At 42.7% G+C, this 25,638-nt stretch overlaps 3 protein-coding genes across 8 annotated transcripts; 2 read left to right on the plus strand and 1 right to left on the minus strand.

Annotated features, from left to right (window-relative positions):
• Nucleotides 1-449: 449 nt before the first annotated feature.
• LOC115595449 (uncharacterized) lies at nt 450-9,549 on the plus strand. Its single transcript, XM_030439965.1, has 11 exons — nt 450-929; nt 1,863-2,240; nt 2,952-3,305; nt 3,392-3,778; nt 3,890-4,092; nt 4,206-4,313; nt 5,311-5,403; nt 5,492-5,602; nt 5,770-5,893; nt 6,918-7,178; nt 7,321-9,549. The coding sequence occupies exons 1-11, from the start codon at nt 539-541 to the stop codon at nt 8,175-8,177; spliced, it is 3,267 nt and encodes a 1,088-aa protein (XP_030295825.1). The 5' UTR covers nt 450-538; the 3' UTR covers nt 8,178-9,549.
• On the minus strand, nt 9,540-25,638 carry LOC115595454 (high-affinity choline transporter 1-like). Of its 5 annotated transcripts, none has more exons than XM_030439978.1 (9): nt 25,620-25,638; nt 13,027-13,219; nt 12,717-12,830; nt 12,331-12,486; nt 11,917-12,065; nt 11,269-11,412; nt 10,903-11,056; nt 10,546-10,763; nt 9,540-10,253 (listed from the first exon to the last, which is right to left on the minus strand). In XM_030439978.1, the coding sequence occupies exons 2-9, from the start codon at nt 13,208-13,210 to the stop codon at nt 9,714-9,716; spliced, it is 1,659 nt and encodes a 552-aa protein (XP_030295838.1). In that variant the 5' UTR covers nt 13,211-13,219; nt 25,620-25,638; the 3' UTR covers nt 9,540-9,713. The 5 variants fall into 5 exon arrangements, with proteins under 5 accessions (XP_030295838.1, XP_030295834.1, XP_030295836.1 ...); XM_030439974.1 differs by lacking the exon at nt 25,620-25,638 and adding an exon at nt 22,965-23,046; XM_030439976.1 differs by lacking the exon at nt 25,620-25,638 and adding an exon at nt 22,026-22,159.
• On the plus strand, nt 19,101-25,440 carry LOC115595451 (uncharacterized). Of its 2 annotated transcripts, none has more exons than XM_030439971.1 (2): nt 19,101-19,422; nt 23,554-25,440. In XM_030439971.1, exon 2 carries the CDS (start codon nt 23,595-23,597, stop codon nt 24,705-24,707), a length of 1,113 nt encoding a protein of 370 aa, XP_030295831.1. In that variant the 5' UTR covers nt 19,101-19,422; nt 23,554-23,594; the 3' UTR covers nt 24,708-25,440. The 2 variants fall into 2 exon arrangements, with proteins under 2 accessions (XP_030295831.1, XP_030295830.1); XM_030439970.1 differs by lacking the exon at nt 19,101-19,422 and adding an exon at nt 21,493-22,527.

Consider the following 25,638-nt stretch of genomic DNA (forward strand, 5'->3'; position numbering starts at 1 on the left):
GTTGTTTTCATTCCACTTGTGTTTTGAGCACACTGGCCATCATCATCAGTCCTAAAGTGATACCCAGAGATACATTTAAGTTTAGTCAAAAAACGCTGCTATAGGTTGTTATACTGGCATTTTACAGGAAGTACATAGCCGTGAATCGTCAATTCCCTTGCATTTATCACTTCTCAGTTGACGTATTGACGTCACCCTGTCTGCTATAAATACCGTGCATTGTGCGAGGTCAGTTAAGCGTATAACAGCCCTTTTCCACGGCCGTGACAGCCCGGTTCGGCACGACTTAGTCCCGTTATGCGAACCTCTCATGCGTTCAGCAGCTTCATCTTCACGGCTGCAGTGAATACCCGCTGACTCCACCCCTCTGCCGGGCTGTATCTGTGGCAACGGACATCTGATTGGCTCAAACGGCGGCGTGACGTCATTCAAGCGACAAGAGGAAACAGCGCCATTTTGAAAAAAAAAAAAAAAAAAAAGCAAAACATTGACAAGCCACCTCTCACAGCCTCAGGAGAATACAGGAAAGGTTTTCACTATGGACACCAATTCGAAGTACCACTGGTCCGAGGAGGAGACAGCATGTTTCCTTTCACTTTGGTCCTCAACAGAAGTCCAGAACAAACTGGAGGGAACTACCAGAACTAAGCCGGTGTTTGAGCAGATACAGCGTGAGATGGCTGCAGCGGGGTACAACAGAACCATTGAACAGATCAGCAACAAACTTAAAAAGCTAAAGATGGAGTACAGAGACCAAAAGAAGGGTCCCAGGCGAAGAAGAAATCCACATTTTGAAATTCTGGAGTCAGTCCTCGGTACCAGACCGGCATGCCAGCAGACGGGGCCCCTGAACTCTGAAACAGCGATGTTTGAAGTGACGGTCGACTATCCCACAGACGACATGCTGGTACAAACTTCTACTCTTTCCGGTAAGATTTACCTAGCAAATGCCAGGCCTTGTTGCTCGCCAGGTCTGTGTTTCCTATTTGTTTAAAGCAACATGATGTAATTTTATGCCAACCTTAAAATATCAGCTTCAGAATCATTTGGATGGTTCAGTGTCTTGTAATAGAGTGAATAGTGTTTTTCTCTGCCACTCTGCCCGCCTGTCACTTGTTTCTGCACTATGTAGGCTAACTTAAGCATTTCATATGTTTACTTCAAACTACAAGATTTCATCTCATAACATTGTTTAACCTAATTAGTTGTTTTTTTTGTTATCACCTATATTACGGCTGACTAATTGTGACAGACCTGGGATTAGTATTTACAGTCAATGTATGTGATCACCCATCAGTGTTACATCCATAAAGTTAATGTTACATTCAACATTCATACCATCGACACTGATGTCAGAAATGAGGGCTAAGCGTGCTTGGGAAATGTTAGCTGACCAACAGCTAGCTAGCTAACTTTCATAGCTGTGTTAAATGAGGTCATTTATTATGTCAAAATGAAAAATCTTAAACTGATTTACTGTGCATATTTATTTCACTGGTTTTGTTCGCTTGTAATTAATAAATGACAGATTTTTTATTATTATTTAGGGCTCATTATGTTACCAGTACTTCCTTATAAAACACTGTCTTTCATTTTGCACAATGCTTTATTTTTAGGCAATACTTAGGAGCAAAATGAGGCAAAAGCATGTGGATGAGTGTTGAAGAACAATCTCATGTCTGAAATAAAAGTTTTAGGTAGAGCAGAGTTAGCAGATTAAAGTTAACTGGTCAGAGGCTACAGTAAATGTTATGCAGAACAAGCATTAAACTGTCCATAGAACACCATCTTTAATAAAGATAAAGTTGAAAGGCATTATCACATTGATAAACTTGATAAAGTATGATCTATTGCTTTTACAGATGCACCCTTGTGCTCTTGGTCAACTGCAGAGGTCCAAGCGTTAGTGACACTTTGGGCGGATCCTTCTGTTCAAGAAGAGCTTCTCCTCAGCACGAGGAATACCAGAGTTTACACCCACCTCAGTGATAAACTAGCGTCACTTGGATTCAACAAAGCACCAAATAAGTGCCGGGAGAAAATCAAAAAACTGAAGCAGGAGTACAAGAGAATCAAGAACAGTCAGCAGGAGGGTGGAAGGACCAACACCCGCTCAAGTGTATGGTTTGCCATCATGGATGATGTCCTCAGTTCAAAGGCCGTAGAGGAACGATGGTCAGGAACAACAGAGCCCTCATTGTTCAGCCAGACACAGTCTGTCATGGATGTGGGCAGTGGTAGTAAGTAGAAATGAAATCTAGAAACCTGCCAAATGCTGGTTCATGTATGTAATTTCAGACAAGCTACAGCAGGTGTTGCTAGAGAACACACCAGCACTTGATGCAGCATGTATGTGATAATACAGTGCAGGATCAGCTTCTTTGTACAAATTTGAGCAACACATCAGAGTCTATGTTAAATGTCCAGTTATCAAGAAAGTAGATTTTTGAGTCTCACTCCCAACTCATTAAATATCGACCGTTAGGGATTTTAGTTCGGGTCTGCCGCCAGCCCAAAGCATGAGTATTTGCCATCAGTTGCAGTTAGAAACGAAAATCAAAATCACTCCTGCAACATTATATTATAAGAAAAATGTCCCTAAATTCAGATGGATTTTGATTGGCTGGCAGTGTTTCTGTCATTCATTAAATCTGAAAGTAATCCCAACGATATCCCCCACTGTCACAGTCATTTAAGTTGTGGTGTGGACTCCTCTTGAGTTAAAACGATTTTTTAAAACATATTATTTATAGTTATATTTACTGTTCCGGGTGTGGCCCTTAAAGGCCAACCAATTTGGTGCATGGCTACAATATAATTAAAGATGGAGTGCCGAGGATGAAGTCTAAATTAATGTGTGAAAATCTGTGCACTGAACCATTACATTTCATCATTATTCTTGCAAGAGTTTTTAATTTAACTTCTGTGGTTCTATTTTTGTTCTTTCACAGATGGAACCCAGTGGTTGCCTGATGAAGTCCAAGTGCTGTTGACCCTCTGGGCACAACCAAACATCCAGCAACAGCTTCTCACAACAGCGACAAACAACGATGTCTTTGAGTACCTGAGCAGTGAACTTGCCTTCGTGGGGTTTAACAAGACAGCACAACAGTGCAGTCTTAAAGTGACTAAACTTAAAGAGGAGTACAGAAAAATCAAGGAAGTGCAACTGATCCAAGGCATTAACAGCAACTGGTTTGCTATTTTGGATCGTGTCCTTGGTCCTGGCGAAGAGACTTCTGCAGAGGTGGATTCATCTGATGTGCTGACACGGCCCAAATCACCAGAGAATGCGTGTGTGAAAGGTACGATATTAAACCCCACGATGAAAGGTTTATCTGTATCTTCAAGAGCTGTTACTGCATTAACTAGATCGCGTCCCTGTCAACAGATGTGTTGCAGGTTGTTTGGACATCAGAGGAAGTGGAGGTGCTGCTCAGCCAGTGGGCAGAGGAGAGCGTCCAGGAGCAGCTCACGTTAACCCCGAGAAATGAGAGAGTGTTCGCTCAGCTGAGCTCCGACCTCGCCACTCAGGGCTTCGATAAGACCACCAGCCAATGCATGTCAAAGCTGAGACTGCTGAAACAAAAGTACAGACAGCTTAAGGAACAGAAGGACTCTGAAAAGCAAAAGAGCAGATGGTTTGCCATCATGGATAAAGTCCTCCGTCGTCATGAGACAGAGACTGAGACTCATACAGCAGCTGGAGTGATGCAATCAGCCTCTGCATCTCTGCAGACATCACAGCCAGACCTTTCTGGAACAGTGGAAGACTTAGGTGAAATAAGCAGTTGTTTCTTAACTGTGTTTTGTGTATCTAGTAGTGTGTTTACTCCAACCAGAGTGCAGCTTTCTACATGCTCCAAAGTTAAAATGACTTTTTCTTCAGGTTGCCGCTTGTCCATCTCCTCGCTGCGTCTCCTGGTTCCCACACTGCGCCTGATGTGTGCCTTTGCCTGGCAAGTGGTCCAGTCTTGTAATGTGCTACATTATGGGAAGGTGGAGGAGCTGGTGAGGTTGGTGACGGAGCTGGCTCCAGACCTGCTGACGCCGAGAGAGAAAGTGCAAGTCCTGCTCAAACTAAGGGCAAGGGTAAGTAGGTCAACTTATTCTTCATAATTATCCCTTTTATTTATTTATCTTGAATTGATTCACATTCAAAAATAAGTCACATGACGATAACATAATACAAGCGTCTGTTGCAGACGGTGTTGGAGCTGTGTCGCAGTGAGAGCACAGCCAACCTGCTGAACGTACAGCCTCACCTGGAGGTCATTCAGAACCTCACAGTGGGCTCCAGCTGTGATCAGGAGGCAAGTGTGCAACGTGTGGTTGAATACTGGACTTAAAGCAGCATCGAGCTGTGGAGTCAGTCTCTCCATCCATCTACCTATTCATCACTCAATTTGAACCATCCGTCTGTCATTCATTTTGGAAAGCACCTAATTAATAATTCAATTGAACAGTGATCAATGTTGAATAGGTTGTGTTAGTACAGAGGTCAACCAGGGTTAGGCTCATTAGTCTTGCCCCTTTCAGCACCTCAGCAAGGCGCTAGCTGTGTGTGATCGACACTGAACTGATGCTCTGCTGTTGTCACACATTCGGACCAGCTCCTCTGCCGTCCCTGTAGGAGACGGAAGAGAAGGGCTGCTGAGGTGAACGAGGTCAAAGGCGGACCCTTCAAAGTCCAACTTAAGTAACATTCCTCTTTTAACCTTTTTAGTCCCATGGGAGAGCAATCAAGGAGCCCCACCTCACCGTCCCCGAGGCACTGAGCTTCTTCCCTCTAACACTCCGGTCAGACCCCATGTTGTTTAGTCTCTATGACCGCACTTAGTAGCAGCTCTTTGATCCCCCCCCCCCGCCTCTGTTTATTCCCTCAGGAATTTGGCACAGGCAGATTTCTCCTTGATGTTTAATTGATGTTTCCTTACATCTGATGTTAGAGTCGTGGTTTAGTGGTTTTTAGAGTTGTGTCATTTTCACCGATCCTGACTGAATTTCCGGTGTTATTGTATGTTCCCGTTCAGGACTCTTTATAGTTGCAAATTTAGTTGAACTGCTTGACACTGCCCAGCCCCTCTGCTACTTTAAACCTCATATTGCATTTGTTTAGTTTGATAATATTGTCAGATTTGTCTTTTCTTCCTCTGTTGTCAACTATGAAACGAAAGCTCATATGATGAAACTGGTTGTTTTTTATGTAAAAGTGATAATAAGATCAAGGTATTTGGTCAGAAGTCCTAGAATTTATGAAATTCTTTCGAGGACACTCAAGATATATTTTATCTTGATCCCACGTAACAGGAGCAGGAGGAGCTGTGGAATTCAAAGTCAAACTTTGAAGAGGTTGTTCATGTCCTGCTCGACGACAGAGAGCAGAGAAGGATATTTTTTAAGGTAAGAAATTCTTCTCAACACTGTTGGCATAATTAAAAACCAGTTCTATGTATGTGTGTGTCATGGTTCACCTTTCCTTTTCTTCCAGGAAGTCTTTCCAATCCATTATGGCCAGCAGTATGAAGCCACATTGCACGCGTTAGTCTGGAAATTTGTCTTTAGACTGGATCATCTTTTGCCGGTCCCTGATATTAAACAGGTACTGTGCATTTTTAAATCACACAATAGGCTTTGTTTAAAGTTGCTTGGCAAGATTTTTGAACAAAAAAAATAGCCAGGAAATAATCGATGATGTTGTATAAACGTTTTTTACTGTCTTTGCTGCAGTAAATGTTTGTTAGTGGTGTGTTTTCATCCACTTTACAGACTGCAGAGTGGCTCAGCAAAGTTCCTTCTGTCATGGACGAATGTGGACGACTGGCTTTGGAAACAGTTCAGCTAAAGGAGCTACTTAACTTCCACCAGCAACAGTCAGGAAGCACAAACAAATGTAAGTCAGCTTCCGGCGTGTTAAAGAAACACAGTAAATAAACACGGAGAACAAAACTGAGTGGCTGTAAGACCTAAATAAGAAGTGCCATTTCAAGAGATACAGAGATGAAAAATTGTAAATAAAGATGACAATCATGCATGGGCTCTTTCCGTTTAAAAACATTAAAAATTCATTCACACCTCGTTTGACCTCTTGAGATTGGATCTAACTTCCCTGCTCTGTATGCAAATATACACCAACCTCACTGGAAAAAACGAATACATTTTTTACACAAGAAAGAAATGTCTTCATGTATAACATTTGCCGAATTAACAAGTAGGCCGAAAAAGTTAAGAATGTGTTGTAGACAGCGTTTCACCAATGCTATAAAGTTTCTCCTAACTTATCTAGTCTCAAAATTTAGCATTTTCTTAAGGGAGTCTGGGAACTGTCTATGTCGGCATTAATTACTGTTTTCCGTATTTGAAAAATTGCATCACGTGCAGTTGGCAATAGTTTAAACTGCATGTTAATGGCGTAAAACAGACAAGCTGGTGATTCTGCAACCAACTGACGCTTTTTACATTGAAACAAACCGCATATTGCATTTAATGCTGAATTTACAAGAAGGCGAAAAATTCGCGAATGTTTAATTTTCTTCTCACTCTGTTAAACTTGCACATTTATTTATGTGAGTCTGTGAATATTGGAGTTACTAGTATTGAAAGACAGAGTGTGCTCACAAACATCTGCTGCGAACAGAGACGGGTTAAGAGAGCCAAAACAAATAAGTGTTATCACAGCGCCACATGGAAATCAGGAGGATGTCAGTCCAGTAGGCGATCCTTGACTGTGGCCCAGAACACATTCTTATAAACACTGAGCAAAAAAAATATTGCATGTCAGTGTCTATTTGCTATAGCTGTATTCTTTAGCTATAGCCTGTGATGTTAGCTAATACTTACAGAAATGTCCACAACATGGATTTGCAGATACCATGTGAAATGTCTTGACTCTTACGTTATTTCTCCTCCTCTCACAGGCTACTCTCAAACTCGGAACATGTTTTTGCCGAGGCTGTCGGTCCCTCCCAAACCAAACGCAAAGCAACTTCCTTCAGAGCAGCTGGAGTCCTCTGCAGGCGATGATGACGAAGGACAGTTTGATTATAGTGAGGATGAGGAGCCCACTGAGGAAAACCAGACTGGCATTGATGTGAATCTGGAGGACTGGGGCCAAGGAGACGAAGACCTGAAGTTGAAGGATGAAGAAAGTGACCACCTGATCACTGCAGACTGTCCAGGTATAGACTGGATTGAAAGTAATTTCTAACAAGGATCGATTTCATACATTGAAAGAAATTCTAGAAAAAATCTATCATTTCAACCTTCCACTTAAGATTTGTCACAAAGAATTAAACTCTCTCATTATTTTGTCTCCTCCAGATTTAAACAAACAGTCACAATCAAAGCTGCAGACCTGCTCTCTGTGTCCCTACTCCGACAGCCAAGTGTCAGGTCTTCTGCAGCACATCAGGAAGGCGCATCTGAACCTGGAACCCGGCCAGTGTCAGTCAGAGGAACCTGACTCCGGTAACACCCCCCAGAATGTGGGCGCTAATACGTGCGCTGCAGGGATGAGTAACGCAACAAACACTTGCAAGTATTGCGCAAAAGTCTTCAAGTCTGTGTCAACTCTTAACGGCCACATAAAAACACACACGCTGCCATTCCAGTGTGACAAGTGTGACAAAAAGTACTCGTCCAGGGAGCACCTGAACGTGCACCGCCGGATTCACACGGGTGAGACTCCATTTTTGTGTTCCACCTGCGGCCGGGGCTTCAGGTCCGTTTACAGCCTCCGTTTACACGTTCGCATACACACCGGAGACCGGCGCTACACGTGTCACATTTGCGGGAAGACTTCGATCCAGCATCTGATGAGACACATGCGGATGCACCGAGGAGAGAAGAACTTCCTGTGTACGGAGTGTGGGAAGGCTTTTCTCTCCTCCGGGGAGCTGAGGCTCCACATGCGATATCACACAGGCGAGCGTCCGTACACGTGCAAACACTGCGGGAAGGGTTTCATAGCGAAGTGCCACTTGACGGTTCATATGCGCAAACACACAGGGGAGACTCCTTACAGGTGTTCTTTGTGTCCGAAATCCTTTAAAACTTTCAAAGGGCGGAAAAGGCACATGAAGATCCACCTGAGCAAAAAGTCTTTCCAGTGTTTGAAGTGCGGTAAAATATTCAGGCAAGAAGACACTTTTAAAACACACGTTCAAACACACGAATGAAAGAAGGAGCTGGTGTTTAAAGGAAAAGGAAAATAAATGTTGGACATTCTGGTTTGATCAGTGCAACTACCAGTTCGGCCAAGGAATCTGTATCAGTCCTGCTAATATAAAGGCAAGGCTGTAGTAACTCATTTTGGCACATGGTTTGATATATTTAAAGGTCATATTCAAAAGATTTTTATGTGGGCAAGTGATTTTTAAACAGTACATCTACAGAGCTTTAAACAAGTCCAGCTGCCTACAATATAGCACTTAGAGTTACCCTGACCTGGATGATCTCAGTCATCCAGGTCAGGGTAACCTTCATTAGCATCTACAGAGCTTGTTGAAAGGTGCAGATTAACAGTCTCTCTTTTCCCCCAAAAAACATTTTTATGATTGCGAAATAATTGTGTTTGTCAGGTCCAAAATCATTGTTTTGTTTATGTCTGTGTAAGAATTCTGACTCTTGGTTTCCCCTTCTATCAAGGTTCGTGAGCCAGTAGAATAACACTGTTGGTATCATGTGGTATCAGTGTTTCGTCCACATCAAGAATCTTGGTAGCTGCCAGTTTAAAAACACAACGCATAATGCACCCAGCATACTGTGCTGACTAACATTAGCTAGCTAGCATTAGAGAAGGTAATGTAAGCTAGTGTTAGCAACGTCATTAATGTTATTAATGTTCATGTTGGCAATGTTAGCTAGCATTATCAGTGTTAACATTTGCTGGCATTAGCAACATCAATGTTAGCTAGCTATCGTTAGAAACGTAAGGTAGAGTAACAAACTGGAAACCAATAGAGCAGAAGATGTTTCGAACAACGGCAGTGATGTGATGTGATTGCAATGAAAGGGGGGGTGGAATGCCACATTTAAAGGCTAGATGTTATAAATAACACCTTTTAATATGACATACTATTATTGCATACAGTTAAAGACCAGCCTTGTCATTTTTTCCCTCTTTTTTCTGTAAACCATGTAAAGCTATTATTCCAAAAACATACAGTAGCTATTTTGGGGTCAGACAAGGAACTTGCTGACAGTTTCTTTGGATGCTGCTTCTCTCCTCAGGCCATAAATAGTTTTATTTTTATGACTTATCCAACCCGAATTAAGTTGGAATCTGCGCTTAGATTAACCCTCGCTGGTTGTCTCTGTTCTAGGAGTTGCAGGTGTTTTCTGAGCTAAAAGTTGGGAGTTTTCTGCCTCAGCTGCAGATATTATCACCACTCTTCTTTAATAACGACGCTACATCACTCAAGTGCCGCTTTTTTAAAGGTTGCTGCTTCTGTATCTTCCCCAATAATGTTATGTGCAATGCCCTGTTCTGAACAAAGATATGAAATACAAACAAATAAACCACACACAACCAGATGTCATTATTATGAAGTCAGTTGTATTTGTTTATTTTTTATGTTTTTTTTAGGTTTATATAACACAATAATAATATGAATACATTTTGTAATTTACGGAATATACAACACTTTTATGTTCCATTTGACAGTTTTACCACCAACCACATGCTGTATAAAGTGTTCATGCTGATGGAGCTCTTAACATCTTCCTACTTCCTCACTGAGGTGAGACTGCTCTTTATTCAGTCTGTCCTTTTCCTCCACATCCGTTTCAACCGGTGCCATGTGATGTACGTCTTTGTCTGTTTCGGCATCACTTATTCCTCTCAGCAGCCCTCGCTCAGACAGCCACACAACAAAGCGTGACACAAGTACAATAATCGCAGTGGTGGTGAGCATGATGACTGTACGAAAAGGGAACAAGCGGTATCGGTGACCGTCCTCCTGGATCTTGTCCCACGGCAGGGGCAGCACGTCAGGAAGGCCTATCAAGGGTTCCCCGACCAGACCTCTCAGCAGTAGAGACAACACGCAGCCAGTACAGGCCCCGTATTTGTTTACCAGGTGAGACAAGTAGAAGATGCATATCACCTGGGGAACCATCATTGAATACAGGACATCCGCGCTGACGATCCAGAACAGGTGAACGGAGCTTGTCATCATGGCCAGGCCTGCTCCCATCCCTCCGCACAGGAAGATCGACACTTTGACCACCGTGATAATCATTTTTTCAGAGGCCTGAAATGGCGGAAATCATTACGTGAGCCACTGAGTTACATTTATAGAAAAAAGAAGAGGACAAAGCTGTAGAATTCTCTCTAATCAGAGTGAGTTTCTGGCAGGATTAGATCAAGGTTTACAGGAAACCAGGGAATAAGGAATAAGCTCTGAGGAAGGAAGAGAAACCATGAAGATACCAGCACCCAAGATGGTTATTCTGTGTCATTGTGACATGTATATGGAATTTATAAATTAGGCCATCAAGAGCAAAAACATTTTAAAAAAATAAGGTGGTCGTGCGTAGTGTCACCTTTTTGTAGACGATGTTCTTGAAGATGTTTCGGCCCAGCTGGGAGGCGGCGGAGAGAAGCGCAGAGTCGACTGATGACATCACAGCAGCAGCAAGCGCTCCCATACCAACCAGCGAGACGTAGAACGGGCAAAGGTGCTGAAGGGCAATCGGCAGGATCATACCAGATCTGCCCTGTTCGTACGGGCTGGGTGAACCGTAGCTGGTCTGGTTCCAGTCTGACAGACATTAAGCACGTGTAAATAAAAAAAACACGAGGTACAGCGATGTAGTTTCTCTAAATAAAGGTACTACAGAGTGTTTATTCCAAGATTTACAAAGATAGCAAAGACAATGAACGTAGTTTAATGTAGGTACTGGTAGATGCCGCTGCTGCCCCAATGATGAGTGATGGCATCCCAAGGATCGGGCATAATGCTGCTCCAGCATAGCAGGTGATCTTAGCTTGGGTATCGGTGGGTGTGGACAGGACTCTCTGGTAGAAAGCCTGGTAGCAGATCCCTCCAAGGGCCTTGGAGAGAAGTAAAGACAGGATTTTTTGGGTGATTGCAACTGTGATCTTTTTGAAGTGAAGTTAAAGTTTTAGTGGTTCTTCATGAAACATTTAAGGTAATATGGTTTATGTCATCACAGTGCTCTCTGTCTTGATATTGCATATTTACTACTGAAGAGACTTTATAGTATTGTCTTGTAGTTGGGGGGGCTGTTACAGGTCTCCTTTACCAGTAGCAGTATGTCATCTATCCAGCGGCCCGTATCCTCCAGCTCCAGCTTACCGATCCACGGCGCCTGGTGCAGCTCGGTGAGTGCGGCGACAGTGATGTTAGCAGAGGAGGGGCTTGTCAGGATAAAAGGCACGCAAAACCACTGAAAATGAGGAGAGAAAACAGGAAACTGAGTTACAAACGCACAGTATATCAGTTCTGCATAGGTCTGTAGATGAACAATAGTATGGGGGTCATACTGAAAGGGACATTAACTTTATGAACATAAGATTACAGAGAGAGGAGGAAAATGGGAGAGAAAGAACCGAGGTCTCTGGTGAGTGCTGAATTCACTGAGGGTTGACCTGAAGCTAAACACACTCATCCTCGCCCTCGATGATCCTGCTTTCAATCTCACTGCGCTGGTGGTGGACACACATGTCCCCTATCCTGGATGTAGCAGCAGGCGACCGAATGAAACGCACCATTATCATGAGTGAACTGTGGATTTCTCTGTTTTTTTTTAACATTACTGGAAACATATGGGATACGTACATAACTCAACAAAATATACAACAAAGTTTTAGTCATTTCTTTTTTTATCTCAATGCAGAACTCCTGCATATCATATCTTTAATTTTTTTTCCTGCGAATGCAATGTATGTACCAAGCCGAGGAGCATCAAGAGAAGCTGGATGACGTCAGTATAAGCCACAGAGTACAGTCCTCCCAGTAATGTGTAAATGATTGCCACAGCAGCAGAGATGCTCACAGCCAGCTTGGAGGAGATATCCATGACCACACTTACCGTCCCTCCTGTAACCACAAACATACGTGAGGCAGGCACAGTAAAGGACTATTTGTTACATAGTCCTTTACTGCAAACCCAACAACACTAAAACGCACTCATCTGCATCAGACTTATGTTTTTGGAGTATTTTTCATATGAAAAACATAAAAGATTTTTTTTTTAAATGTGTGTATAATGAAAATTAATTCATAACATTTGTTCTTAAGATTATTTTTACTGGATTCAGATTTTTACACGAAATGTATTCATGAAGTCGTTGTTCTGACTTACCCAGTGCACCAAGGATACATGCTACCCACAAGATATCGGCAATGAGAGCTGGAATGAAAATAATAGCAACTATAGTGTTGCCATATTTCTCCTGAAACGGGTCCATGAGGGTGACGTAGTTCTTCGACCGGATAGGTTTGACAAGGAAGAGTGCACCTGAGGTCACACAAACAGAGACATTTAAACCTTAAAGCAACATTGTGTAGAAATTGGCATTCTGCGCTTTGGCGCCCCCAACAGAGTCTGAGTGAGTATATCTTGAAGTAAACATGTATGTAACGCTGTAACACTGAATTGTGTGTATTTTTGTTGTGATTTTGAAGCAGTGCGGGGTTCACTGTGTATCCCCATGTTGCATCGAAGCAGTTACCTACGGTCTCACTCACCTATTACCAAGTTCATGGCGCAGGCAATGGGTGCAAAGGCCCACACCAACCCCTTTGTTGGATCGTAGAGCACTTCAGCGCAACCCAAGATATATCCTCCTCCCACCCAGGTGGCTGCAAAACATTAGCAGACACGCATACAATCAACAAGAAAGAGAAAAAATAGTAAGACCAGGTCCACCTTTTGTAAATTGACTGAATTAAATGCATTAACATTCAATTTTGATGCCCCTGATTTCAAAATAAATAACCCTGATTAAATTCCTGTTATGAACGTTTACTGTGATCATCTTCATCGCCATTTTTCTACCTGCCATGGTAAAGATGCTGACCCAGATGTTCAGGTTCCGCCCTCCAACCATTGCGACCTCACTGCGGTTCCCGGTGCACTTCTTCTCTTCGCGTTTGGACTTCCTGGACGCCCAGATCCCCGTGCCCAGCACGATCAAGTAGAACACTCCTATGGATGCGAGTCCCGGCCAGTTTACCGCCATCTTCACTGTCTGCGGGGAAAAGACAAGGTTGCAATTTAAACATGGATGTACTTTATATGGATATGTACAGTAGAATGTGATTATAGGTTTTTGTTCTGGTTTCATAGTAAGCGCTGATGTTGACACTGATGTGTACACAGTGGCAAGAATTTCCAGACAGACATACAGATGAAAAGATTAAAACCCCCAGGCCGTCTTCTTCATTGATTAGTTTAATCACATAAGAACATATTATCTTTTTTAGTTTTTTTTTTCCCTGTTATATACTGTGAGTTCTTTTGCATATAAAAGGTCCAAGTGAATGCCAACAGAAGCTCCTCTCTCCAACAGAAAACACTGCTCCTCTGTTGTTGTAAGCATTGCTGGGTCAGGCATGTGTGAGCTGACCAATCAGAGCACTCTGGGTATTTAAGAGGGCCTTAAGGAGACAGGAGCTAAAACAGTGTGTCAGACATTCAGACAGAGGGGGGATACAGAGCTCTGCCGTGGCACTGGACGGAACGAGAAAAACCTTTAATTTGGGGGTTTTGAGCTTATGTTGACTTTTATATTTTACTTTTAATTCACAGTAAAGAATGAATGAATGTCCGTTGCCCCATCCCCTGAGAGGGCATGTGCATGACAGCCTCTGAATGGTGATTGACGTCGGTGGAATGCACACAGTTTTCCTTCACAGCATTCTGTAAGATAGGGGATTGTTTTTTTCCAGGGCAGACCAAACACTCGACAGTGCCAGAAACAGGCTGTAAAAAAACTGAAAGGGGAAAAGTTGCCAACGGTTGTCAGAAGTCAGGAGAAATGTAGAAGAGTTGAAACCCGACGAAAAAAAAAAGGATTTCAGTATACCATGACGTACAACAACAAAAAAAAACCATGTTGCATCTTATTAGGGTGTGGTTAAGAGAGAATGTATTTTTTCCAAACATTTCTTTCATTGTGAGAGCTGCGAAAATGTATTAATTTCAGGACCCATTCCAACCTTGTGGAGGGGAACTGAATCTGTCAGCAGACTCCTCGCTCTGCCTCGTCTATCTGATACAATTTCAACATCTTTTAGAACTGTTATGCCTGTTGGAAGACATTACTGGTTGCAGACTGCCCGGTGCCAACCTTGGCAAGCCGTTGGATTGTCGTACCAAAACTGGAATGGACAGTTAAGTGCGAAGGCCAGCACACACACAGGCAGACACACTGAATCTGTCCCCACCTCAACCGACCCTCTGCTTTCAGAGGATGTCTCTGTCCCAGTCAGGGATCGAACGACAACCTTCCTCCTCTGCACCTTATTCTCCACAATCACCAATCAAGGAGTTAGTAAAAGCTGCCACACTAAAGGTAAAGTTTGCTGATTTATACAGGATGCACCTAATGTCAAAACCATCATTTCTTCACATTGTGTCGATAGTTTTAGTTTAGTCGAATGTTTTAACCTAGATTGCTCACATATGTCACCTTTCAGCGTACACGTTCAAATTAAAGGCAAAAGTCAGATGTTAGTGGGTGGTGGTGGGTTTCTTGTCCAGTGTGAAGGGGGTATATATTTTTAATATGTATTTATTTTACCTGACTGCAGTTAGTTTCATTATTTTGTCAATGCTATGTGATGAAATTAGCCAACATTTGCAAAAAAACCGAAAAGAAATAACATGGACAAGGATACCCACACACCAACACATATACACAACCAGCGGACTTACATGATGCTGTTGAATATAAAAATTAAGAATTATACATGTATTACAGTGTGTACTGATAGTTTAGTCATTCTGCGGCACACAAGCTGAAAAGTCTCACAACCAGTAAGGTGTCATCGTACATGATGACTAACTGGTTTTGTTGTACAGCTATTGTAGATTTTCTGAGTTCACACAACCACTAAAACTACTTTTTTATAACTGCTTCAGTTTGTTGGTCTGAACTTCTGCCTTTGAACGCTCTGAAGAGAAAACTCCTTTAAAATACTCGATCAGACCTACAGCCAAACATTTTTTTCCAAGGTAAAAGAAACCTGTTACTCCATATACATTCATATAGATTATGTTGTTTCTCATAATAACTATTAAAATAACTTATTTTCAATTACCTGTGCTGCTGCCTTGTTGAAAAATGTTCAGGTAGAGATCCTCAAAAAGAGGTTTCACAACGGTGAATGGGAGTGGTGAGGGCTGACAAGTTTTGACTAAGTCTTCGAGTGAGATAAATTTCCAGTTTGGTTGGGTCGGGTCGGGGCTTATTTAAAGTGTGATAAGTGCTGTCAGTATCCGGCTTTGAAGGCTACGCTTGACTTATCAGTAACGCTAGGAAGACTTTGTGAGGCTGTTATCATTTGATGTAAATGTGCCCTCTATTAATTTGCAGCGTGGGGCTTCTGTTTTAAAAAAAAAAAAAAACAACAACCTATTAAGGCTCCATGTTATCTGATGAAGTTCCTCCTGTGATGTCACTTAGTGGCCAAATTGCATTGTGGATAATGTAAGCACCATGTCTTAAAAAGTAAGAGGAATGCGTCGAATAGAAACGAGTGCCGTCTCTGTTTCTGCTGCATCTTTTGACATTACAAGCTGGCAGTAGTGAGTTAACCACAATGGTAATCACTGGAGGCAATTTATCTGATTGCATGCAGCTCTCTCTGGAGCCACAAAACGCTTATTAAATCCCCAAGACCTGTAAACACACTTGAATGTGTAAAATTGGGGGAGTAAGAGATATAATATTATTAGATAATAGCATTTATAGGGAAATACTTAAGATGTGAAGTGTGAAGACTTGTATGCTGAGATCAGCCATCTGTGACCTTCAGCTGCAAAAGTCATTGATAGTACAGCGGTAGTATTGCAGGTACCCTAGTAACAACCAGCCATTTGTAACAGGACCCGCAGCGACAAAGAATCAGCAGAGAAGGAGCTCTGTGAATGATGGCTCTGAGGATCAGGTTCTCCCCTGGTGTAAGCATATACTTGTTTGTGAAGATGAAAAACACCACCGCCTAGTTACTCGTGGTCTGTTCGAATTTGATGTCTTCTAACCTAAGCGAACAACAGAAAGATTACTGGACGACTGGCGGATTCCTGAATGAGCAGCAGTACAGTGTTATGGTAAGAAAAGCAAGCAGACATGTCTGATGAAAAAAGGCTGGACAGAAGAGCATCTTGTGCACGGAATACACGTGTATGTGTATGTGACTTAGCTATAATGTGTTCATAACCACAATAATACATACATGGAATAGATTTTTAACACATCCAATTAATGAGATCTCTTTTTTTTTGTTTCAGAGGAACATCTGCATTTTTAGGACTTAATTGCCCTCCAAAAAAAGGAAAGAGATAATAGATGGAGGGGGAAAACAGCGGTGAGAGATTAAGCATTACCTTGAATTCAGTCCCGTAGTTAACTAGACATGTATGACCTCCCAGTCAAGCAACCTGCTCAATTTCACCCAAAGATCAGCCTGTCGCGTAAAACCCTGGACCTCTATCTCAAGCTGATGCTGCTGCTGAAGGTGGCGAAGCTCAATCAAAGTTTTATGCGACACTGTCCTGTGGCGACTGAAGTATGTAGGTTTCCCAACTTCACGTCTGAGGCAGGATCACCTTTCTCCTTTAAACTACCCATCTTTACGACCCCGGGGCGCACGAGGCATTCTCAGGTGAGCTGAGCAGCGCTCAAATGTCAACATATATTTGGAGAGATGTCTACACTGTTGTAGCTACCTGTGAAACCTGTGCTAATAAAATTCCTTTTACGTACAGAACTTAAGAAGGATATTCAGTAGGTTAGAAGCTCACACAGCACATGGAATAACTGCCATATCTTACTTATTTGTTTAGATGGGACATATGGTGGTTTTAGAGGATAATGGAGTTGGGGGCATCTGGAGAAATTTGCCCAGGTTGCAAACACGAACGCTTTGTTTGGGTTAAGTTCTTCACTTCCATTCTACCCCAACGTTACAATGAAAGTCTGTTACAGGGACCTGGAAAATATTGCACACTCTTAATTTTCAAACACTCGTGCATGAAAAGAATAAATAAATCAAACTTTTTCCCCCTCTCAGCTAGCGTTGGCTGATGGAACCAGCTCTTTGCCCCACTGGATGACGTTCAGGCGACAGACTAGCAGTCTACTTGGCTTGGCTCTGACTGAAGATTGTGGGATATACCACCTCAAAGTGTCTGTTACTGGAGAGCAGCACGCTGAATACTTCCATCTGCACATCAGAAACAGAACAGCGACTGACAAGGCCAGGTAAGAGAGCGGGCGATCAGTGGAAAGTTTGCTGGATGCGAAAGGGGGTTATTATAAGTGGGTGGGAATCTTAGCGTTGGCCTGAGGGCAGCTGGAGGCCTGGCATTTTTCTTGACAGCTTTAGTTGGTCTTAAAAGAAACCCTTAGGCAGTGACAAGTCAATGTGTCATCTTAAAACACATACCTAAAAACAAAAGAAGGCATTCTTTGAAGAAACAGGGTGTAATGCTAAAACAATTCTGAGAGCTATGTATATATATATATATATATACATATATATATATATATATATATATATATATATATATATATATATATATATATATATACATATATATATACATATATATATATATATATATATATATATATATATATATATATATATATATATACATATATATATATATATAATGTAGGATTCTATTGGGTATTGGAATCTAAACAAGAAACTATGTTTACCTACGTGTCTGACGTTGATTACATACAAAACTATTTGCCTTGGTTGCCTTAGAGCCACGAGGCGTCACATCTACGTTAACCAGTGATCCAAAAGAGACGTTTTACCTTTAGCGTTAAAGAAGGTAAATTCCTACACTCTCATGTTCATCATCGTCAATGTCACCAAGTATCAGTAAGATGAAATCTTCAGGATAATTGGAAAAAAATAAAAAACATTAAAATAAATGATTGCTTTGTCTCTTTGTCCGATAGAGGCGCCTCGTCCTGCTCTGAGGGGCAGAGGACAGTCTGGGCTAGCCTTCTACTCAAGTTAAACCCTGTGACTCTTGATGGCAGACAGCGGTTCCGTCTGGTCAGCACCATGGCTGACTACCTGCGCCTGCAACTGGACTCCTTCTACCTCTTTTCAATGAGAAAATCTTTCCTGCAACAAGAGGAGAAGCTCAAGGTTTGCAGGCAAGGTGGGCTTGGTAGCACTCATGATAAACAGCATTCCTCTGTGGAGCTTCTGTGGCATGTCGGCTGTCAAGGAGAGGAACGGAATTCTAATTTAGTCAAAATACTGGAACAAAGTGTGACGACAGGAGGGCTGACTAAGCTACTAGAAGCTCCTGTTTTGGGATGGACGTTGCTTTGTGCGTCTGGACTGATCCGAGATAAAGTTAAGGGGGACTTGCAAGGGCCAAAATTTACACCCACTCCAAATCTTATTGTGCCGCCACCAAGTCAGATCCATCAGGGTGTGAGTAAGACAAGGCTGGAGCAAACACGCGCAGACGGTTCACCTGAAAACAATACCACCTCCGTCAGAATTCTTTATTTACCTCAGCCCTCTGGCATATTGACACCTGAGAAGGTATCAAAATTCGCCTCTAAGGGGAATTCATTGAAGACACATTATTTGCATGAAATACAGGTGTCGTCGATTTCTCATTTTTCTGTCAAGCTGACAACTTTACATCCCTGCGGCAAGGATGTAAACACTCTGGAGCGACAATTATTTACTGGCAGAATGACTTTGACAACTTATCACGCATCAGCCAGTTTTGAATTTGGCTGCAGTCATCCAAACTTGTTTTCAGGTCACAATTGTCTGGAATATGTCAAAGAAACTGGGTTCTCGAAAGTCAAACCTCACGTTAAGGCGACTGGCGGCAGCGAACAAGCATTCCAGATCACACCAGACTCATCACTTGGTATTTCTGGGTGTGTCTGGACCACAGAGGTATCTCATTTACTCGTTTTGCTTGAACATGTATCAACAGTTAGCCGTGGCACCACTCTTTCATTGCAATCATCATCCATACTGCACAGGATTCATCCCTCACTGACCCTAGACTCTTCCGGTGTCACTTCCAAGCTGACACACGAGGCGTCCAGCAGAATATCGCTCACCACTCGTCTGACCCTCCGACCCCACCCGAAGGAAACCCCCCTGTGGACTGGTGCTTATAGAGCCAGCCACACTGACTCAGAAAGTCAGCCCACAGTGAGCTCACTGGGTAAGTCTGCTGCTGTTGACTTCTATATGACTATATGGGATTGTTCTGGGTGGTTAGTCATTCAAGTCATATGTTGTAATGACTTGACCTTGTTTGAAAGGGGGCCCGCAGCTGAATGGAGCTGAAAGACTAGAAGACCATATGGGCTAATGTTGTGGTGGAAATACGAGAGGTCATGAATGACACGGAAAACAAAGGACCATGTTAGAGTTGTATGTTATGGTGAGGAGAACATGGAGGATTATGAATCAAGCGTATGAAAACACTTGCATTAACTTATCAGGTGGGATGGGATGATGTGTTTTTTGGAAGCTAACCCGGAAGTTAGCATCGCCTGGGTTCCCAGAAAAGCCTATGGGATTTTTTTTTTTCTATTGGATTTGTGTTGCTCTCACACGTTTTGTTCAGCAAGATAATCCTCACAGACGAACCCCACTTTTATGATTCTTGAAGGGTAACTACAACTTGATCACATGACTATATTATAACTCGACTGAACACTATAAATTGATCCATCCACAAGTTGGAAAGACTGAGTCGGAAAAGTTTGCAAATAAAGTCGGCCTCTAAAGATCAGTCTCTGTAGTCTAATTTAGCCCTTTGTCAGTAACCCTCTTTTAAATTTAAATGTGGGGTTATAACTGAGATATTTCTACATTGTTGAACAAAACTTTACAGGACCAAAAATCCATTCAAAAAAACCACAATGACTTCGAGACAACAGAACCGGAAGTGCAAACGCGCTAACTGCCTGCAGGTTTTAGGACTCCTGCAGCACTCTACTGAAGATGCCAGAAACAAGCTGCATGAACACACCTTGAATTAGATAGCGACATCCAGTACAATTGGAGAAACATGAGCATTCAACTGGTTTTGTGTCTCTGGCCTGATGAATCAAAGTTCAATACTCAGTCTCTTTATCTCTCGGGAGATCTTGTGGCCGGTGTCAGGCAAAATTGCATAGTGAAAGCGAGGTTTATAGGCGACCAAACTAAACACAGGTGTCATTACTCTATAGCCATTACATTGTGCAATCAACATTTGAATTACGAGGCAAACTACTGCCACTTTAAATAAACATGAATATAACTGCTTAGGTTGTTAGAAATTGAGCTTTACACAGTTCTGCTTGTGTCCAGACTGCTCCAAATATGTAGGAAAATAATAGTAGCTTATTTAGACTATTTAAATGTCACAACTACAAGAGTGGAGGCAGCAGTGTATGAACACTCCAAAGTCAAAATAATCTGAGGTTTTCCTGTTCTTCCCATTTTGACATAATTGCATGAATGGTCTGAAGCGTTAAGTGGTTTTTATAGCATTTATTTATTTATTTTTTTGCGTCTGCTCATGACGCTGACGAGAGCAGTGAGTAGTAACCAAAATGGTAAAGTTGTGGGACATTAAACCAAAACAACGAGCTGAAAGACACTGAAAAGGTCCTTAGAGCTGAGGGGAACTGCAGAGTTTGGAGGTTATCGTCTGCGGGTTCGTCGCCATGATTGATAACTCTCATATAAACGCACACGTAGTCATTTGATACATTTTTAACATATGAAAATTGAGAATAGCAGCTTTAAGTTTGGTGATTACAATGAATGAATAAAAAATAAATGATTCCATGCATTTTGAACACCCATGAACGATCGCTGACAGTGTTGATGGTTATGTTGAATCTGATCATTTGTTGCATTCATGAAACTCGTGTTTTTCCACCACATTGATCTGTTGCATTTTCCTTTCCACGGGGGCCTATTAAAGACCACCACGCTGCCAAACCAACACTTTATAACCTCCCATCTGTTTCTCATCCACCTCTTGCAGAGAACTCTGATGATGTCTTACTACTGAACTCGGGATTAAAAACAACACAGTCACCGCTGCCATCGAACAAAACACCGTCTGCTCAGCTATTCCCAGATGTGTCACCGACCTCATCTCTAATGAAAGAGCAATTATCGATAACTCAGCACTTGAACACAAGCCGACATCTGTCCGCTGTTGTGAATCAGGATGTAATGTCTGCTCCAAGTGTTACAACTCAGGATGCGTCACCGACCACATGGACAGGTCAGCTGGCTCCGTCTGGACAAACTGAATTGGAGTCCTCGCTCACGACGTCCTCGATGTTGCCACCGGTGACGACGTTTACACCAGCTTTACCCTCGGAGCTCGGCTTTTATAGCGCGCAACTTGAGACACCCAGTGTCACAAATCCAGAAGTTACAGAGGAGTCTCTCAAAAGTCAGAAGTCAGCGTATGACAGTGCACAACTCGCACCATCAATGCAACAATCACTCGGCACAGTTTCCCACATATTAGTCACCAGAATGACAACAAGCGTGTATTCATATACAGCATTCTTGACAACATTTACACCAAGTGAGACCTACGCAGCTCCCCTCTCAAGAACTGAGAGTACAGGACTCCTGCCTGAGGACCATTTTGAACCGACTACTCCCTCTGCTGTCCAGGATTCACACACCACATCCTTCATTAATCAAATCCAGAAACTTGATTCTTCAATCCCATTATGTGACAAATCTGTGGCACGAGATCACGTTTATGTGAGTAATTGTACCCTTAAAAACAAAAGCACCTACCTCGAGAGCACAGCACAGAACGTCCCGGACTTTTTGACAAGTTATTCCCAGGACGAGGAGTATTCGACTGCTTTTCGATCGCAGTTTTTAATGTTTGATTCGAGCAGGGAATTCTTTTCGACCCAGACGTGGAGCCCAGCCACGCATCTTTCTGCCAGTGCAACTACAGAAATAAACCTCATAACAGCTGCTCCACAGATGGACATTTCAGATGCTTTTCCTCCTCTAGAACACAGTGGCTTCTCAGTGATCACACACACATCATTAGCAGCGAGCACATCTGCCCTCACCATAGAGAATTCCTTGTTGATCCGCCAAACAGACAGCAGTGGGCCAGTCACAAAAGGACATCCCACGCAGCAGATTCTGAGCACATCTTTGAGTCCACTTTATGGGACTTCAACCACATTATTAACATTAACATCATTACAGGCTGCCGGCCTTTCCTCACACAGAAGACAGAGCTCAGTCCAGCCATCGTCTCCTTCAGCGTCCGTCTCGAGTAAGTACCGGTGCAGCTGAGCAAGGAACTTACTCTAAATCTCTGGTTCAGTGAAAATGGTTGCAGAGGGAGGCTGCCAACACGTCTGGAAACAAGAGCATGAGCAATCTTTCTACATGTGTTTTTTTTTCATCCAAAAGCCAAAATTATAATCTAAGCATGACAATATAAGCGCAATCCTCAAAGTACCCAAACAAGTGTGGTTTAAGAAGCTGCCTAAAGTTTCTGGCATCGCAGCAGCCTGAAACGACTCGAAGCAAACAGCCTTTTTAGGAAACACATTAATGGCACCCTGTGGAATTTACTAGTAAACAAAGAAAGTTTGGTTCCCTCTCCGTGTTTCCCACCGGTCTTATCTTCAAGATCTGACAAGTGCTGAGTGCATTTCCTTCCTACATTTTAAAAACACATTAATTTTGGAAGAATTTGAAACTTACACTGTTTATATCCATTGTTTCCTTTTAAGCCCCGCAGGCTCTTTTTATTTCCCCACTGCCTCTCCTGGTGTTTATGTTCCTGTTATTTTGCTGCATTGCTGCCACCAACTGTACAAAGGTGGAATAGCATGACACCTGTGAGCACACCAACACCAATGTATTGTAATGGGTGTTTGCATGCGTTCACCTATGTGCACATGAGGTTAGGACTGCAGCTAATGATGATTTTCCGTATCAATTGACCTGCCAATTATCTCTTCATTTGTTTTGTTTTTTTTGTCTTGAAAACAGTGAAAAGGCTTTAAATTCTCACATCTTAGAATCATTTGAAACTGTTTGGCGTTTTTTGCTTTAAAATTGGCAACCAAATAATCTATCATCCCAATAGTTGGAGGCCATAGCTGCTGGAAAAAAAAGGCTACCCTGTATGAAAACATGGTATTTTAATTCACTAAATCTGGGATGTTATTAGGATCCAATTGATACCAGCTGCCTAAATACATCTGATCCTGTATTTAAAAAGTGAAACAAAATATTTCTTCAACATTTCTGTGAAATAGTCTAAATAACTTATTATTTTATATTTCAGGCTCTGTGAATCTTCCTCCCCAAGTGTCGCAGTCTGTTCCGATGTTGATGGCCACTGTTGGTTTCCCCTTCCGCTACTCAATCCCACCTAAAACCTTCATAGACCCAGAAGACGGTGAGGCAGACGCTCTTTCCTTGGAGATTAGGTTGATCGACGGGCCTCCGATCAGCGTTGGTACCTGGTTGACGCTGGACGGTCTGGAGCTTCATGGCGTCCCTCTGGAGGTGGACCTACAGTTTGCCCCTCAGCACCTCATCCTGGCCGCCCGGGACACACGAGGCCTGAGCACCTGGCTGCCCCTGACTCTGGACATCCGTCGTAGCCCCGTCGAACCCTGCCACGTTTTCACCCTGACCGTTCACCGCAGTCTTCACTCCATCCTCCGTCACAGACACAGGGTGGAACTAATGCTCAGGAAGCTGTCTCGCTTCTTCAACAGCTCGAGCAGCCAGCACCTCGTCGTTGTGTCCATGAGGCCTGGCTCCACCGTGGTGTCGTGGTACAACCACAGCTTGTGCGGGGTGGGTCATAGCCGAGTTAGAAGGTGCCATGTTGATCGGATATGGAGCATGTGGTTAGCGATGAGGTCTGAGGATGGATCGGTCAATCCTGCGTTTAGAGACTCGATGCTCCCAGAGTTCCCTATAAGTAAAGTCGGACCTGTGAGCTACAGACAAGACAGTTTCTCCGCCCCCTCTACTACTGTACTTCCAAGTCTGGGCACCAATTCTTCCCTCAGTCCCACCACTAACACCTGTGTCTCTGCGTCCCCAGCTATCACTGCCACCTCTCAACAGAGGAACCACTATCAGTGGATGGCCGGCATGTTCGCGGCCCTGCTCGTCGTCTGCCTTCTCATCCTGATCGTCCTCCTCGTCGCCGTAGTTCTCCCTTTCTGCAAAGGTCGAGGCAGGACAAGAACCGTCGCCATTTGGCCTGCAAGCAGTGTGCTCTCACTGCAGACCAGGGATCTTAGAGCAATTAAACCAAGGCGGCCGCCGATATTACAACCTGAACTGCCTCCACCTCCGCTGAGACTGTGGATCCACCTGTCACAAGACGACGAGGGGCCGTCACGATTTGGGCAAGGACGGAAAACACTTGACAGAGCACTACATCCTCGTCCTCCACAATATGACTTTTCAAGTATCTAACTTAAAAAACGTTTTTAAAATATGGGAAAATTCCATGAATAGTTTGTAAAAGGTTTTCAATGCCGAAACTTTCCCCAGCAACTAGGAACCTTTTGGGAAACTTGGGGCGCTTCCACCAAAGGGACCAGGGTCTAATTTAAGATCCGAGGACATTATTTCACCCCAAAGAGTTCCTGCTCTGTGGGTTTTACTTTCCAAAAGTACACTTGCACCGCTGAACATTCCTGATGGGTCGAAGACATTTAATTTCAGCCACTATGTTAAAATATCTGCAGCCCTGCACTTATACATCAACATGGCGTTACAGAAGAAGGCATATGACAGATGGCTCGACGAAGTCTCGCTGGTGAAAAAATGATGTTTCATCCAGAACATCAGTGGGCTAATTTGCCGTATCATCACATGTCTTCAGACCACAGTGGAAAAGGAGACAGAGACAAGCTGAAGGAACATTTTTAGCCCCTTGTAAAGTAGTCCCGATTACTTTGAGTGGAAATGCAGCTGAAGTGCAACAACAAAACCTTAATTTCCAGTCCTAAAGCAGCCAACATGATTTAGAGTCATTCATTTTAATTAGAGGAGAAAAATCTTTGTTGACTTATTTGTTATTATCCCTAAACAAACTAAATACACAAACTCTCACAAACTTTGTTTTCATGACTGAATAAACAAATTCACCTTGAGGAAAAACACATTTTGATACTGCTATACTTTGTTTATATTTGGCGGACCCTGCCACTTTTCTAGCCTCAAACATTTTCCTCTGAGAGCAGCTTGTTTATTCAGGTATGGAAACAATAAATACTTGATAAGCTTGCATTTTTTTTTACCTCATTAATAATGCAAATATTAAACCAATGAGTTTGAATTTATACATAGTGTCCCTTTAAAAGAAACATGTAAATTAAATACCTGTTGTTGTGATCTACTT

Source organism: Sparus aurata, chromosome 14 (assembly GCF_900880675.1).
Source record: "Sparus aurata chromosome 14, fSpaAur1.1, whole genome shotgun sequence".
In the NCBI taxonomy this organism is placed as follows: domain Eukaryota; kingdom Metazoa; phylum Chordata; class Actinopteri; order Spariformes; family Sparidae; genus Sparus; species Sparus aurata.

Excerpts from the sequence above, each read along its gene's own strand:
- LOC115595449 (XM_030439965.1), top strand. The coding sequence starts at position 539 with ATGGACACCAATTCGAAGTACCACTGGTCCGAGGAGGAGACAGCATGT. Across the intron at positions 3,306-3,391 it reads AGAGAATGCGTGTGTGAAAG|ATGTGTTGCAGGTTGTTTGG; the intron begins GTACGATATTAA and ends CCCTGTCAACAG. Across the intron at positions 3,779-3,889 it reads TGGAACAGTGGAAGACTTAG|GTTGCCGCTTGTCCATCTCC; the intron begins GTGAAATAAGCA and ends CTTTTTCTTCAG.
- LOC115595451 (XM_030439970.1), top strand. The coding sequence starts at position 21,549 with ATGTTGCCACCGGTGACGACGTTTACACCAGCTTTACCCTCGGAGCTC. Across the intron at positions 22,528-23,553 it reads TCCTTCAGCGTCCGTCTCGA|GCTCTGTGAATCTTCCTCCC; the intron begins GTAAGTACCGGT and ends TTTATATTTCAG.
- LOC115595454 (XM_030439974.1), bottom strand. Across the intron at positions 11,413-11,916 it reads TCTTGATGCTCCTCGGCTTG|TGGTTTTGCGTGCCTTTTAT; the intron begins GTACATACATTG and ends CCTCATTTTCAG. Across the intron at positions 11,057-11,268 it reads TAGATGACATACTGCTACTG|GCCCTTGGAGGGATCTGCTA; the intron begins GTAAAGGAGACC and ends CTTCTCTCCAAG.